Source organism: Spea bombifrons, chromosome 6 (genome assembly GCF_027358695.1).
Source record: "Spea bombifrons isolate aSpeBom1 chromosome 6, aSpeBom1.2.pri, whole genome shotgun sequence".
In the NCBI taxonomy this organism is placed as follows: Eukaryota; Metazoa; Chordata; class Amphibia; order Anura; family Pelobatidae; genus Spea; species Spea bombifrons.
This window is the reverse complement of record NC_071092.1, coordinates 50,151,738-50,168,701: the sequence shown is the minus strand read 5'-3', so window position 1 is coordinate 50,168,701 and position 16,964 is coordinate 50,151,738. Positions and strand designations below refer to the sequence as shown.

The following is a 16,964-nucleotide window of genomic DNA, read 5'->3' as shown; positions in this document are numbered from 1 at the left end:
CCCTGAATGGGACGTCACCGATCCAAAACTGATATGGATTGTGAATGCAGCTCACGTACATTAGATTAAAAGCTGCTTTCTGTGCTTTATCTGCAGCCTGCGCATGTTTTCCCTTTAACGGGTGCAACATGTAGAGGTTCCTGCATCTCATGGTCTCTGGTGCCAGTGACGCGGCCCCCAAGGGCCAATTTTTGGAGGGGGTGTCAGCCCCTCTCCCACAAATTAATCTGTGTAATAGAAAGTATGCAGCATAGTAAGCGTGTTTCTCTGTGTAGCATGTGGTGTATACAGTGCTTGGCCCTCGTGCATCAGTAAAGGAGCAGGGAGCTAAAACACAGAACCATCATTCCGTTCTCCCAGTAACCAGGTTTAGTCTTTATGAAATAAAACACAATTATCCAAACGCTGAAACCGTGATTTATTGAACGTTCGTATTTACTTTTGGGAAACGGGTTCATCCGGCGCTTTAGGGGTTAACAGGCATCAGGAAAACCTTCATTTCGGGTTTCATTTCCTTAATGCACGTTCTGCGAATACGGATGTGAGGGTTTCGTTACCAAAATAACTCCAGTTCCTTGTATGATTGGTGTACTCACTTTTGCTGCCAAGTTGTTAGACATTAATGGCTGTGTATTGAGTTATTTTGAGGGGTTAATGGCTGTGTGTTGGGTTATATTGAGGGGTTAATGGGTGTGTGTTGAGTTATTTTGAGGGGTTAATGGCTGCGTGTTGGATTATTTTGAGGGGTTAATGGCTGCGTGTTGGATTATTTTGAGGGGTTAATGGCTGTGTGTTGGGTTATATTTGAGGGGTTAATGGCTGTGTGTTGAGTTATGTTTTTGAGGGGTTAATGGCTGTGTGTTGGGTTATATTTGAGGGGTTAATGGCTGTGTGTTGAGTTATGTTTTTGAGGGGTTAATGGCTGTGTGTTGGGTTATATTTGAGGGGTTAATGGCTGTGTGTTGAGTTATATTGAGGGGTTAATGGCTATGTGTTGGGTTATATTTGGGGGGGTTAATGGCTGTGCGTTATATTGAGGGGTTAATGGCTGTGTGTTGGGTTATATTTGAGGGGTTAATGGCTGTGTGTTATATTGAGGGGTTAATGGCTGTGTGTTGGGTTATATTGAGGGGTTAATGGCTGTGTGTTGGGATATATTGAGGGGTTAATGGCTGTGTGTTGGGTTATATTGAGGGGTTAATGGCTGTGTGTTGGGATATATTGAGGGGTTAATGGCTGTGTGTTGGGTTATATTGAGGGGTTAATGGCTGTGTGTTGGGTTATATTTGAGGGGTTAATGGCTGTGTGTTATATTGAGGGGTTAATGGCTATGTGTTGGGTTATATTTGGGGGGGTTAATGGCTGTGCGTTATATTGAGGGGTTAATGGCTGTGTGTTGGGTTATATTTGAGGTGTTAATGGCTGTGTGTTATATTGAGGGGTTAATGGCTGTGTGTTGGGTTATATTGAGGGGTTAATGGCTGTGTGTTGGGATATATTGAGGGGTTAATGGCTGTGTGTTGGGTTATATTGAGGGGTTAATGGCTGTGTGTTGGGTTATATTTGAGGTGTTAATGGCTGTGTGTTATATTGAGGGGTTAATGGCTGTGTGTTGGGTTATATTGAGGGGTTAATGGCTGTGTGTTGGGTTATATTTGAGGTGTTAATGGCTGTGTGTTATATTGAGGGGTTAATGGCTGTGTGTTGGGTTATATTGAGGGGTTAATGGCTGTGTGTTGGGTTATATTGAGGGGTTAATGGCTGTGTGTTGGGTTATATTGAGGGGTTAATGGCTGTGTGTTGGGTTATATTTGAGGGGGCAGTAAAGTTACTCTGTTATACAGGCTGTACACTCACTACGTTACATTGTAGCAGAGAGTCACTGAAAAGATATAATAAGATATTTACAGAAAATAGGGGTGGAATCACTTTTGTGAGATACTGTATGTAAGGATGCGCACGTATATACCTTGTTTCCCTGAAAATAAGACATACCCATAAAATAAGCCGTAGCAGGATTTCTAAGCATTTACGCAATATAACACCCCGAAAATAAGACGTAGTGACAGGCGTGATGCAGAGCACCGGCGCGGAGCGGTAAAGAAGACGGGCAGCCCTTCTCATCTGCCCCATCGTGACAGCTGCTATCTCGGAGGTGACCGGAGAGGTGCGGGCAGCCCCATCAACAAGGTCGGCTCCCCCTGTCAGGTCTATATTTGAATAAATGTAGATTGTTGTTCCATACTTAATAAAAATAAGACATCCCCTGTAAATAAGCCATAGTGTGTCTTCTTTAGGAAAAACAAATATAAGACTTATTTTCGGGGAAACATGGTATAGGGATGCGCAGGTATCTATAGGGATGCGCAGGTATCTATAGGGATGCGCATATATATATATATATATATATATATATATATATATATATATATATATATATATATATATATATATATATATATATATATGGATGCGCACGTATCTATAGGGATACATAGATATAGGAATGTTTCTGAGATCACAAATTGTCTTAAATCAAAAATATCTACACAAGGACTCCATGATCGCTCTAAATATGATTTTGAGACAACGGAAACAATGTTTTATTTGTTCTACCCTATGGAACATCACATTTAGAGGAACCCTTCAGCATGGTAATGACCTCCACCTGTGCTCCCTATCCACACCGAGACAACCTCCCAAAAACCCTCTCTGCACTTTCTGATCAGGAGGGAGAGGGCGCCCTCTGCTGGGCATTTCCGGAAGTGTGTGCAGTGTTTATTGTCCCAGAGGTAACTGTCCAGTTATTTCTATGAAATACACACAGACCCATGGAAGGTTTGCACTACAGCACTGTAGATGTCAGCTACACTCAGACTATTTGGCACTCTAGCACTGAAGAGGTTAACTGCCCCCATTCATATGGAAGCTTTGCACACAAACATCGAAGAGATTAAAAACACACAGACTTATGGAAGCTTGAAAGCTATGGATGCACGCAAGCATTGAAAGGGTTAAAGACACACATATACATGGATAGTTTGCACACCAACACTGCAGAGGGTAGCTACACAAATGCATGGATGGTCTGTATTTCAACATTAAAAAGGTTAATTACACAAATACACATGGATATTTTGCATTCCAGCCCTGAAAGGGTTAACCGCACACATACATATGGAAGTTTTCCATTTGAGCATTAAAGAGGTTAACTGCAAACATGCAGTTTTGCACCTCAGCCCTTAAGAGCTTAACTATACATACACTTAGAGGTTTTGCATTTCAGTGCTGAAGAGGTTAATGACACACATCAAGGGATGTTTTTGCACTCCAGCATTGAAGAGGTTAACTACACATATACACATGTATATGGTTTTGCACATCACCACTGAAGAAGTTAACCACACACAGACAATTTGGACTCCATCACTGAAGAGGTTAACTTACTACATCCACATGTCAGTTTCGCACACCAGCATTAAAACTCAACAGATCCACAGAACTTTTTCACTCGAGCTTTGAAAGGGTTAAATATACACTTACACGCGGGCATTTTCCACTACAGCACTGAACAGGTAAACTACAGACATGTGGAGGTTTTGCACTCAGACTGTACACAGGTATTAAGTGGAGGCCTCAGGGGTCTCTCCTTGGTCCTCTTCTTTTTAATTTATTTATAAATGATCTCCCAAGCTGCATTGAGAGCCACGTCACAGTTTTTGCTGCTGACACAAAATTAGGCCGGGAATTCACACTAATCTTTGCAGGAGGATTTAGACAGAGTTGGGGCTGGGCGTGCGAGTGGCATGAGGAGGTTAATTTATTTTAGAAAGGCATGACATACAGGGATATAAATAGAATTAATATTTTAAAGCTTCTTGATCCAAGGAGAAATCAAATTGCCTTTTGTAGTCAAGAAGGAATTTTTTCCCCTGATGGCAGAATTCGATGTTGCTTAATTAGGGTTTTTTTGCCTCCTTTTGGATCAAGAGTAGTAAGGTTAGGGTTGAACTTGATGGACTTAGGTCTTTTTTCAACCTTATGTACTATGTAAACCATTGAAGAGGTTAAATAAATACACGTGGGCATTTTGCACCCCTGCATTGCAGAGGGCCACTACACACATACACATGAAAGTTGTGCACTCCAGCACTGTAGAGGTTAATTACATACATACATTGAAGTTTTGTATTGCAACTCTGAAGAGGTTAAACACGTAGAGAGACAATTTGGATTCCACCACTGAAGAGATTAACTACACACAGTGCAAGTTTGCACTACAGCACTGAAGAGGTTAACTGAACACATAACATCTAAGAGGTGCACTCCAGCATTTAAGGGGTTAAAAACACAGACATATGGACGTTTTTCCTTTTCACGCTGAAGAGGTTAACTATCCGTATACAAATTCAAGTTTTTCACATCAGCAATTAAGAGGTTAACCACATATGGGCAAGGGAGGTTTTGCCCTTCAGCACTTATGGAGTTAATTACACACATAAATGGAAGTTTTGCATTCCGGCATTGAAAAGATTAAATACACACACGCGGAAGGCTCGCATTCCAGCACTGAAGAGGTTAAGTATGTACATACAAGTCAAATATTTGTGTTCCAGCTCTGAAGAGGTTAACTATACACATGCTTGTATGTTTTGCATTTCAGCACTGACGAGGTTAACCACACACACACACGCGGACATAGAACCTTTGGAACTCTGGAAGTGAAGAGGTTAACCACACAAAGATTGTAAGCTTGTGAGCCGGGCTCTCTCCACCAAATGTATCGGTTTGTCTTCGTCTGTCAATTCTCGTCTTACCCCTTGAATATATGTATTGTATTAAGAGCTGCGTAATAAAAGATAATAATAATAAATGGAGGTTTTGCACATCAGCACTGAAAAGGTTAACTACACACGTCTGGAAGCGAATACCCCGCACGCACTGCAGGGGGCAGCACTCAGTAATATGTGAAAATGACATGTGTCCTGGAAGACATGGCTGATCTGGTCACCCTGCCTGACACTGGGTGAGCTGTCCTTCCGCCGCCCCTGTCCTGGAGGGGGCAATTCTTCCAGTGTCAATGGGGGGGCAAGTTGCCCAGGAGGGGGGGCAGCTCTCCCAGTGTCACAAGGGGGGCAGCGGGGTCTCACCTAGTGTTGAGAGGGAGAGGTGGGCCAACCTACCCAGTGTCAAAATGTAACTCTGGTTGAGTTACCCTTTACCACCTCCTGACACTGGGTGACTTCCCCTCTCTCCGCCCCTCCCAACATGGGGTGAGCTGCCCCTGCCCCTGGGTGCTTCGATCCTTGAGGATCCATTGAGGGCGTCCCGGGCTCCGTTAAGTTGTTCTTGGCTGAAACCTGTCAGACAGGAAGTGAGTGCGAAGACGTCACAAGAGGAAGCAGAGATTGTTACAATCTGTATCGTCCCGACAGGAAGCTGAACCTGCAGCATTAAACACGGCACATTAGAGTGTTAGCTCTTCTATGTCCCTGACAGCGGAGGGACCCTGTTGAGATGGCCCTGACCAGCCCCCCAAAACTCAGCGAAGATGATATGGCTGAAGTGAAGAGAGATGTGAGTATGTACCTGGTGAATGTTTCTGCGCTTCAAAGGAACAGACAAGCCAATATTTTTTGGTCATGGCTGCGCTGGAGCCTCCTGGTGCCATGCGCGGTCTCCTGGAGCTCAGCCTGACCAGTAGCCAATAGCAGCCACGCAAACTCAGCGAATAGTGTGAGCATGTCTGGCCCTTTAGGAACAGGTTATGCCGTGAAGTGTATCAGGAAATGAGTGTCAGCTCCTGGGAACACAGACGTGTGATGGCGTGTTACATGGTCCTGCCTCGCTGTAAACGCGGTGTTACACGCATTGCCCAGGTTAAGTTACATGTATGCACCAAGCTCACTCCATTATGTGGAATGTAAGGCGTCGCAGCCGTGTATCCTCCATGCCTCGCCATCTCTTAAGTGTTTCAGATTGAGCGACTGACAAGGATAATTGCCCCCCCGGGGGGAGCTGGGGCACCCGACTGTATGAATGGTGAGCATTTGGGGCTACATACCTTCCTCCCCAGTGAGAGGTGAATGACGTCTTGCGCAGGATCAGTCCTCTGGTTGTCTCCACCATTTATCCCCTATTTACCCCAAACCTTCTGCCTCCTAGATCCTCTGAATTTACCCCAAACCTTCTGCCTCCTGTCACTCAACCATTACTTTATCCATTCAACTATCTAAACCCCCAAATATTTTAGTGATGAAGGGAACAGACCCCCAACACATTAACTACAGCAGTGGAGACTGGGAAGGGTGAAGACAGAAGGGTTAATACGCCTCTGATCGATGATTCTTTGGCGCTGAGTGTCTGAAGACGCAGAGGGTGGGACAAGTGGCTAACAAGAGGTTTCATTGGCTTACGTTAGTTTATTGACAGGTAAATGAGGAGGCCACCATCAGTAAATTAATAATTATAATGACCGGTATATACAATATAAACAGAATATATATATATATACATATATATACATACAGACTGCCATTCAGAACTTTGGGGTCACTCAGCTCTTTTCATGGAAAACAAGGACATTTCTGGCTCTAACATAATCGCAAAAGGGTTTCCTAACGATTAATCAGCCTTTTAAACTTAAACTTCTATCAGTGAACACAACGTGCAACGTGCCATTGGAACCCAGGACTGAATGGAGTGATAAATGGCCATTGGAACACAGGAGTGATGGGAGTGATAAAGGGCCATTGGAACCCAGGACTGAATGAAGTGATAAATGGCCATTGGAACACAGGAGTGATGGGAGTGATAAAGGGCTACTAGAACACGGGAGTGATAAAGGGCTACTGGAACATGAGAGTGATAAAGGGCCATTGGAACAGAGGAGTGATGGGAGTGACAAAGGGCCATTGGAACCCAGGAGTGAATGGAGTGATAAATGGCTATTGGAACACAGGAGTGATGGGAGTGATAAAGGGCCATTGGAACAGAGGAGTGATGGGAGTGACAAAGGGCCATTGGAACCCAGGAGTGAATGGAGTGATAAAGGGCCACTGGAACAGAGGAGTGATGGGAGTGACAAAGGGCCATTGGAACCCAGGAGTGAATGGAGTGATAAATGGCTATTGGAACACAGGAGTGATGGGAGTGATAAAAGGCTACTGGAACACAGGAGTGATGGGAGTGATAAAGGGCCATTGGGACACAGGAGTGATGTTCGCCTATGAAGAGATTCCATTAAAAATCATTTACAACATTAACCCCGCCTGCGCTGGATTTCTCATCCATTTCATGTTATTTTGGGGGAATGTGCTTTTCTTTAAAAAACAAGGACGTTTCTAAGTGACCCCAGACTTTTGAAAGGTAATGTATATACGTGTATGTATATTTATATATATATTTATGTGTGTGCGCATGTATATTTTTACTGTGCAGCATATATATACACACACACACACACACACACACACACACACACACACACACACACACACACACACACACACACACAGCGATCAGCCATAGCATTCAGTGCACTGACAGGTGAAGGGAATAACACGGATAATCTCGTTATCATGGCGCCTGTCACTGGGGGGATATATTAGGCAGCGGGTGAACATTTCATCCTCAAAGGAATAATGGGCAGTGTAAGGATCTGAGCGGCTTTGACCAAATTGTGACGGCGAGACGACTGGGTCAGAGAATCTCCAAAACTGCGGCTCCTGCTAGGGGTTTCCGGTCTGCAGCAGTCGGTATCTATCAAAAGAGGTCCAAGGAACCGGCGACAGGGTCATGTGCAGCCGAGGCTCATTGATGCACCTGGGGGGCGAAGGCTGTCCGTGGGGCAAAATCCAACAGACAAGCGACTGCAGCTTAAACTGCTTAAAAAGTGACTGCCGGTTCTGATAGAAAGGAGTCGGAAAACACGCAGTGCGTCGCAGTTTGTTGCGTTTGGGGCTACGTAGCCGCAGAGCATCGCAGTTTGTTGCGTTTGGGGCCACGTAGCCACAGACCAGTCAAGGTGCCCATGCTGACCCCCATCCAGTGCCCAAAGCGCCTACAGAACCACGGAGCAATGGAAGAAGGTGCCGGTCTGATGAATCCCCTTTTCTTTTACATCACGTGGATGGCCGGGTGCGTCGCTGGAGAACACCGGCCCCGGACGCATCATGGGGGCCGCACCTCGCAGCTTACAGGACTTAAATGTCTCGGTGCCGGATACCACAGTACAGCTTCAGAGGTCTAGTGGAGTCCGTGCCTCGACGGGGCAAAAGGGGGACCCAGACAGTATTAGGCAGACGCTCATAATGTTACGGCTGATTGGTGTATGTGTGTAAATGTATATATGTAATAGTGAATTACCCCAATATGTCCCAGACAAAAATACACCCGTCCCGCTGACCTCCCTCCCAGCTCAATACCTCAAATACTGTTCTTCTCATAGGTTCTAGAATCATTGAGACACTATCTGTGCGAAAAGATCATCGCGGAAAGACATTTTGACTACTTGCGATCCCAAAAGATACTGAACAGAGATGACACGGAAGAAATTTTGTGTCAAACGAACAGTCGTAAGAAAGCCGGAGAGCTGCTGGACCGCGTGGCCAAAAACCCCAAAGGACTTGATGCCTTCGTCGAATCCATCAGGTTACTAAAGACACAGGATTTCCTAATAGACAAAATCACGGACGAGGTCCAGAGAGCCAGAAACAGGAAGCTGGCGTCCATCCGGGGTAGGTAATCAGGTCCCGGGGAAGGGGCTTTTACATATGTGTCTGCAAAAGGTGTACTCAACGCTTTACAGTATCAAGGGGGGCTAACACTACAACTCGCTTAACTTCCAACAGGGGATGGAAGAGGATCATGAGAGTTGTGGCGCAAACTGCTCACTCCACGCACCCTCTTTTAAGTTCAATAACTCCATAGCGAGGTTTAGAAACCCTCCAAGTTTTTTTTCCTCCAACCAACATGCAGATTCTCTGCCAAAGCTGACCGACGCGCTCGGCTCTGTTACGGCACAAACCCTCTTTAATAGAAAAACCAACCACCATTTTCCAAACGAGAACAGTTGGCTCCTCGGCAGAGTCCAGAGAAAAGGTGAACAGGTTTAGGCCTCAGAGGTATCCTGTCTGCAGTATGGACACTTCTTTATCTATAGAATTGTATGGATTCATGTAATAAAGTAGGTGAGCGTTTGCATCATATCCATAGATCAGCTGGAAGTCGCGTATGCACGTACAGAGTGTACTGCGCTCCAGAACATGATGGCGCTATTTAAGGGCAGGAATTTGGCGGCACGTCCTGTCCGTGTGATACGCGTCACTCTGTGTATATTCACAATCTGCATCATTTCCTTTTTTAGGTGACAGTTTAGAAGACATTAATATTCTAAGGACTCCAAACGGGTCTGTGCAGGAAGCAAATTACACGTACTCCATGGACGACAAGCTGTTTGCACCTGAAAAGGAATCGACGGCTCTCTATCACCCCGAAAGTGAGGCCAGCCTCCCCCTGTACTTTAATACATCTCTGACCTTAATCAACCAATCAGATTCAGAGCCAGGGGTTACCAGACAAAGTGTCCCCCTATCAAGCAGGCTTCCAGTACCAGGAGAACCTGGGGCCCCACCACTTCCCCGTAGCCCCCAGGAAGCCTGCTCAAACTCAGCATTCGACAACCAGTTTCTGCCTCTAAGGTCAAGCTCATTTTCTGCGCCATGACGGTGTAGTAGTAGACACCCGGCTGCATGACGCAGCGACTGAGACTTGAAATCACTGGATAAAGTCAAAGTAACAAGAAATAAATGAAATCCTATAACAGACGCGGAACATAATTTTATATTTTTATCGCGTAGATTGTACAGTATGTAGTATAAATGCTGTATGTGGGCCTTTTCTTGGGAAACGAATATTATTAACTTCTTTTCGCCAAATGATTACATGTTTGTTCTTGTTTTTATACGCATTATGCGAGGTTGCATTACATGCATGTAAAACATTCTGCCGCATTCCTAAATACTTTGTGTAAACAAATTCGAATCCAAACTTTCAAACATGGTCTTATTGCCTTGGCAACCAAGAGAATGGTCCAATCAGCACGACTGTTCCATTGGTTGCTATGGAGACTTGATTACTTCCCACTTTATGTTTTACCCCGCTGACATTTTTCTTACCTTTTGCTGAGTGGAAGCCGGGAAAACCTGGAATAAAAAGTAGCAAATTGTTTCAAACTGTTGCACAAACATTGTAATTTTCAGTAAATAATGTGTCACGTTTGCAGCCACCGACGACCTGTAGTAATGTAGTAATATAGTAAAGGTTGTAATATATAAGTAGAGTAATATAGTGATGTAGTAATATAGTGGTGTAGTAATATAGTATAGGTTGTGATATATAGGTATAGTATTATAGTAAAGTAGTAATATAGTAATCTAGTATAGTGTATATAGTATAGGTTGTAATATATAGGTCTAGTAGTATAGTAATGTAGTAATATAGTATAGGTTATAATATATAGGTATAGTAATGTAGTAATATAGTGGTGTAGTAATATAGTATAGGTTGTGATATATAGGTATAGTATTATAGTAAAGTAGTAATATAGTAATCTAGTATAGTGTATATAGTATAGGTTGTAATATATAGGTCTAGTAGTATAGTAATGTAGTAATATAGTATAGGTTATAATATATAGGTATAGTAATGTAGTAATATAGTGGTGTAGTAATATAGTATAGGTTGTGATATATAGGTATAGTAATGTAGTAATATAGTAATCTAGTATAGTGTATATAGTATAGGTTGTAATATATAGGTCTAGTAATATAGTAATGTAGTAAAATAGTATAGGTTATAATATATAGGTATAGTAATGTAGTAATATAGTAATGTAGTAATATAGTATAGGTTGTAATATATAGGTATAGTAATGTAGTCATATTGTATAGTATATATAGTGTAGGTTGTAATATATAGGTATAGCAATATAGTAATGTAGTCATATTGTATAGTATATATATATATATATATATATATATATATATATATATATATATATAGCGTTGGTTGTAATATATAGGAATAGTAAAAAAAACTTTCACACGTACCCACTTCTAAAGTTCCTAAGTTGATCCAAAAGAAGGCAAAAAACCCTACTTGGGGCAATTACCAATTATGCCACAACAGGGGGAAAAAATCCTTCTTGATTCTATAGCAGCAATCAGATTACTCTCTGGATCAACTTGCTGATACGACTGTCCTTTTAACAGTTGTAGCGCTTTATGTCATGCTGAACCAGAAAAGAATCCAAACTTTTCTCAAAACTATCCAAGGAGTTACATAATACAACATCCTCTGGCAGAGAGTTCCATATTCTGATCGTTCTTTCTGTGAAGAACCCTTTCCAATGCTGAAATCTCCTTTCCTCGAGTCTCAGCTGATGTCCGCGTGTCTTTTGTAGAGACCTCTTGTCTAATAGATCACTAGAGATCATTTTATACTGACCTGGTATGTATTTGTATAATGCCGCCAGCAGGCATTTTATGTAAAAAGTAACCCTCCTCCCTGCATGTAAACTACAAGCCCAAAAGTCCGTGGCTCCCTCCCAATTACTGAGTTCAGGTGTTTCCGTCGCTCCCACTGCTAACAGGTTTATAAAATCAGCCCATAGGCAGCCATCTCCACTTCAGTGACTAAACATGGCTCCATCACAGGATGCCACCTTGGCCTCAAGTCAGTTGGTGGAATTTCTGCCCCGGTCCGCTGTTAAGTGCCATTTTTGTAAAGCGGGAGCGTCTAGGAGTATCAACAGCTCAGCCACGAAACGGTAGACCACGTACACTCACAGAGCGGGGCTGCCGAGTGCTGAAGCTCGTGGCCTGGCGCACACACAGCAAGCTCCCCATAATGACACAGCTGAAGGAGTTTGGCGCGGAAGAACTTGGGATGAACTGGAACGGAGATTGCGAGCCGGGCGTCTCGTCCAAGATCAGCGTCTGACCTCACAAACGCTCTACTGGATGAACGGCCAAAAATTCCAAAGAAACCCAAAATCTTGTGGAAATCCTTCCCAGAAGACCGGGAGCCGTTATATCTGCAAAGGGAGTACCGATTTCATATTAACGTCGATGGTTTTGGAAAGGGATGTCCCTCAAGCTCGTACACGTGTGAGGGTCAGGGTATAATTTATTACATGCATTTCTCCTCAGACACCCAATCCTCGCATGTATTTTCCGCGTTCCCTGAGCGTTCTGCATTCCCCGCTCCCGCGTGAGGCAGACTTGTTACATGTGAGGATGTTTTCCCGGTTCCCGCGTGAGGCAGACCTGTTACACGTGAGGGATGTTTTCCTGGCTCCCGCGTGAGGCAGACTTGTTACATGTGAGGGATGTTTTCCCGGTTGCCGCGTGAGGCAGACTTGTTACACGTGAGGGATGTTTTCCCGGCTCCCGTGTGAGGCAGACTTGTTACATGTGAGGATATTTTCCCGGTTCCTGCGTGAGGCAGACCTGTTACACGTGAGGGATGTTTTCCTGGCTCCCGCGTGAGGCAGACTTGTTACACGTGAGGGATGTTTTCCCGGTTCCCGCGTGAGGCAGACTTGTTACATGTGAAGGATGTTTTCCCGGTTCCCGCGTGAGGCAGACTTGTTACATGTGAGGGATGTTTTCCCGGTTTCCGTGTGAGGCAGACCTGTTACATGTGAGGGATGTTTTCCCTGTTCCCGTGTAGGGCAGACTTGTTACATGTGAGGGATGTTTTCCCGGTTCCCGTGAGGCAGACTTGTTACATGTGAGGGATGTTTTCCCTGTTCCCGTGTAGGGCAGACTTGTTACATGTGAGGGATGTTTTCCCGGTTCCCGTGTAGGGCAGACTTGTTACATGTGAGGGATGTTTTCCCGGTTCCCGTGTGAGGCAGACCTGTTACATGTGAGGGATGTTTTCCCTGTTCCCGTGTAGGGCAGACTTGTTACATGTGAGGGATGTTTTCCCGGTTCCCGTGAGGCAGACTTGTTACATGTGAAGGATGTTTTCCCTGTTCCCGTGTAGGGCAGACTTGTTACATGTGAGGCAGACTTGTTACATGTGAGGGATGTTTTCCCGACTCCTGCGTAGGGCAGACTTGTTACATGTGAGGGATTTTTTTCCCGGCTCTCGGCGCCGCCTGGTGTCCGCGAAGGTTTGCGCTCCCTGTACCCGGAACCCTGGTGCTGGTGCCGTGTGTTCGGGGGAGGCTTTTTCCAACGCACTCTCCGCCATGGCTGCTGAGGAACGGGATCCCCTAGGCTTCTTCGCGGCCGATGGCGGCTCCAGCTCCGAGGACGAGCAGGAGGACAGGGAGCGGACTAAGGGCCTGGCCCCGACGGTTAAGAAGCTACTCCCTTCCCCCGGGAACCCCCTGCCCCGGCCGGAGCAGCTCTTCCAGACAGTGCGGACCCCGGCCTTCCTCACTAACCCCTTGAACCGGAACATCGACTGGAGCAGCAGGGTCCTGCGGGCACCAGAGGAGGTAAAACGGAGGCCGGTGAATAAAGTTCAAAGGGAGGACATGGTTAACACAAGGGAATGAAGGGCAAAGCGGAGGGGCAGAATGCAAGGAAGGGAGTAAAGCAGGCAGAAGTTTGGGAAGCAGCTAAAACCCCGCGTGACGGGCTGTGCCACGTATCCGGTGCCCCTTTTATCCCGCTTTCCTACAGTATGTGATGCCCCAGCCTGAGGGGTGGTGTGGGGCGCGAGTGCAGTAATGTCCGATTAATGAAATAATTTATTGATTGCGCTAATTACACCAGAGATCTCGCGGTAATTAATGGGGTTGGTGGTCTGTTCTGGTGACGTGTTTTTTTATTAGTATGAATTGCATGGCAGGCGTTACTCATATTGTCGTTCTCTGACGTCTTCCCTCATCTTTTATGTTGCAGCCTCCTAAAGAGTTTAAAGTCTGGAAGACCAACGCGGTCCCTCCGCCTGAGTCCTACCAAACGCAGGAGAAGAGAGCGCCTCCCCCCGAGATGGACCGAGCGATCAAGTGGTCCGGAATCTACCAGGACAATGGCGATGACGCCCCGCAGAGCGCAAGCCGAGCCAAGTTCCTGCCGGACGAGGAACCGCAGGAGGATCCGGCCGCGGCGGGTGAGTAGAATTGAATAAAGTGTGTGGTGATTGGTTCCGTTTAGTAAGAAATCGTTAGTTCTGGTCAGCCCTTGTGTGTACAACCAGGTGGCCATCAGCTCGAGGAGGTCGAGGAACCCATCAGCATCTGTCTCTGGAACCGAATACAATCCGATCCCTGCTCCGGGATCTGTTTGAGGAGCTGTCTGCTGCCGTAGAAATGTCAGGAACACATAAATGTCACTGCATGCTGCCGCTGACCTCTTGTTAGATGATTTTGCCGGCATGCTGGGACTGTCATGGCGTTCGTGCTAACATGCGGGGATCTCTGGTACCCTGTTATAGTGCACAGATGGTCATCACCCTTATGCCATTTAACTCTTTATTTTCTGAGTGCCTGCGCTGTGCTGCCGTGCAGTGAGATGAGCGTATTATGCCGTGTGCTCTGTAGATTACAAAAACTATACCGTTACCTGAGCATGTGGGGATTTTCTGTAACCTGGAGGGGCAGCTGAATACATTTTTGGTGATGTTATTTTTTGTGCACTCGCGCACAAAAAATGCTAAACATCGTAAGAGTCTTTTTTGTTTTTAAATAATAAATAATGGCCGACTTTACCAAGATGGCGGCCAAAAGGCTATAGGACTAGAGCCAACAAGCACCGGTGCGATACCCCTGATACATGCACTTTATGGCTAATTTGTTTCATTTGTTATACCCGTAACAAACCCCTCTACTGAATGTGAAAATAATGCACGGCTCTGATACAGCGATGGATACCTTCTAATATTAACCCTATAATTGCCACAAAGACAGGAACTCAAGGCACTGAAAGTAATGTATGTTGCTTGACTACTTTAGCGGTAATTATCAGTTAAAATTATACAAAATAACTATGTTTTTTAGTTCAAAATACCTTCAGTAAATAAGGGGTTAAATGTGTATCCTTGTTTTATTAATATTATGGCATTTTTAACCCCTTATGCACTAAAGAACTGTGAAGGAATCATGTGAAAGGCACAAATGCCCTAACGCCTTTTTCTCTTACAGATGATGATCAAGACAAATCGTCATCAGCTAAAAAACGTAAAGTCCAGTAGTTTATTTGGGAGTCACTGCGGAGTCGTGAAGAGACGTTCCTGTACGCTCGCTTGGCTGTGATTGGCTGTAACAGTCTGCGGGCGCATTTCCGTTATTAATCTGGGATGGAAAGTACTGTGTGACGGCGACTTCGTCCATCGTGTGCCCTGCAAAGTCAGAGGAAAGATCTGCCTCCAAGAGATACCTGGAGATGTGTTCATATTTCTTTCAAAGTAATGGCTGCCTTTGGGGTTCTGCTGTTTGTCTGCATTAATAGAAACCTTTTATAAAGGTCTATGTTTTCAGATACCGGGTTAACCACGGATGGTGATGATGCCACAAGAGGCTGTTTTAGAAGTGTCTTGTAAATATATGACTGGAATTAAAAGTAGATTTCATACTCTCTGCTGCCATCAATTTCCATCCCACTCATATTAACAGATGTATCAGAATTTGTGTTTCCAGTAAAAAAGTGCAGATGTCCAGAACGCCTCTCGTTTGTGAGTAAAACGGGGTGTGCAGTCCGAATCCTGGCAGGCAGGGGAGACGCTGCTTCCTGTGCCTGGTACCCCGCTGTCACCCACGTGTTTCCACGCGCAGACTGGCCGCAGACAAAACCGGACTCTCATACAGTTAACGGTCAGAGTGTGAATTATTCCGATTCTGGAGATTCGCCGGTGACCTCCGATAAATTCCAGAGCCCAGAAAGCGTTCCTGTTGAAGGCTGAATATTTATGTCCTGGTTCATTTTCTTTAAATAGGAAGATTTTTTTGTGTATACAATCATGTTAAAATTACAATATCTTTCCAATGTTCTCAGATTTAACTGACACGTATCAAGTAAATTGTAGCATGCTGTAATGCGTTCAGTGTGGGTGACATGTGGCTTTCAGTACCCCATCAAAAGAAAAACTTGGTGATTTTGATACTAAAGAAAACCAGATGTTTTACTCCGGATCCTGGTGGCTGCTGTGTTTGATATGGGGAGAGATGGGTTAATTTGAGCCTCCATTAACTGCTCTTTACATTATTCTTCTGTTGAAGGGCATACATGGGGCGGATTTTGTCAGCTCCAATTGACCTGCACATCAGCCCCATCTGATTCTTAAAACAATGGAATCCCTGCAAGGAGCCGTGAGACAGGTCAGGCTGGATGTGTCCCAGTTCCCTGCTGTAAATGGAATGTTCTAGCCACATTAACCCTGTACAGTGCGGTTTTAAATTGGGCTTATAGTATATAAATCAGACAGGACACGTTGCCCATAAGGGTATCATGTAATAAAGACAATTTGTTAGTGTGCATTAACCCTCTCCTTATGGTGCTGGACGGCTGTTTGGGAAACGTTACCTGAGAATCATTAGCACTTTATACTTGGCACAAACCACAAAATACCCTTTTAAGCTCTTTTTTAAGATATTTTGTTTAATTGCTTTAACCCTTGATACATCCACTAGAAGGTGCAGGTGGCAGGGAGTGCACCCTCTGCAATATAACGCACCCAAGGATCAACCACAGACCTGGCACTTTGATGGTTGTCGTCGAGCCAAGGGCCAAATGACGTGGCTTACTGCTTGCTAGGTGTCCTGTGTCCTGCTCTCCACATGTGATTAGTGGATAATTAAAGACCATTTCTCTGAGACATCTTGTCCTTATTCTGCCTCTCCTGATACCTCCAGCCTCTTTAAACTTGCAACTCATGTATTTATAGTTATAGCTAACCTGATTGGGGTTCGACCATGGCTTGGGAGTTAATATTTCCTGGAGCTCTAT

At 44.8% G+C, this 16,964-nt stretch overlaps 2 protein-coding genes across 2 annotated transcripts; both read left to right on the top strand.

Annotated features, from left to right (window-relative positions):
- Nucleotides 1-5,386: 5,386 nt before the first annotated feature.
- Nucleotides 5,387-10,235, top strand: BCL10 (BCL10 immune signaling adaptor). Its single transcript, XM_053469003.1, has 3 exons — nucleotides 5,387-5,577; nucleotides 8,450-8,738; nucleotides 9,368-10,235. Exons 1-3 carry the CDS (start codon nucleotides 5,518-5,520, stop codon nucleotides 9,724-9,726), a joined length of 708 nt encoding a protein of 235 aa, XP_053324978.1. The 5' UTR covers nucleotides 5,387-5,517; the 3' UTR covers nucleotides 9,727-10,235.
- Nucleotides 10,236-13,216: 2,981 nt separating this feature from the next.
- On the top strand, nucleotides 13,217-15,598 carry C6H1orf52 (chromosome 6 C1orf52 homolog). Its single transcript, XM_053468723.1, has 3 exons — nucleotides 13,217-13,513; nucleotides 13,923-14,133; nucleotides 15,164-15,598. The coding sequence occupies exons 1-3, from the start codon at nucleotides 13,262-13,264 to the stop codon at nucleotides 15,211-15,213; spliced, it is 513 nt and encodes a 170-aa protein (XP_053324698.1). The 5' UTR covers nucleotides 13,217-13,261; the 3' UTR covers nucleotides 15,214-15,598.
- Nucleotides 15,599-16,964: the final 1,366 nt, after the last annotated feature.

Coding starts and splice junctions, on each gene's coding strand:
- BCL10 (XM_053469003.1), top strand. CDS start 5,518: ATGGCCCTGACCAGCCCCCCAAAACTCAGCGAAGATGATATGGCTGAA. Junction 5,578..8,449: donor TGGCTGAAGTGAAGAGAGAT/GTGAGTATGTAC, acceptor TTCTTCTCATAG/GTTCTAGAATCATTGAGACA. Junction 8,739..9,367: donor GAAGCTGGCGTCCATCCGGG/GTAGGTAATCAG, acceptor TTCCTTTTTTAG/GTGACAGTTTAGAAGACATT.
- C6H1orf52 (XM_053468723.1), top strand. CDS start 13,262: ATGGCTGCTGAGGAACGGGATCCCCTAGGCTTCTTCGCGGCCGATGGC. Junction 13,514..13,922: donor TCCTGCGGGCACCAGAGGAG/GTAAAACGGAGG, acceptor TTTATGTTGCAG/CCTCCTAAAGAGTTTAAAGT. Junction 14,134..15,163: donor GGAGGATCCGGCCGCGGCGG/GTGAGTAGAATT, acceptor TTTCTCTTACAG/ATGATGATCAAGACAAATCG.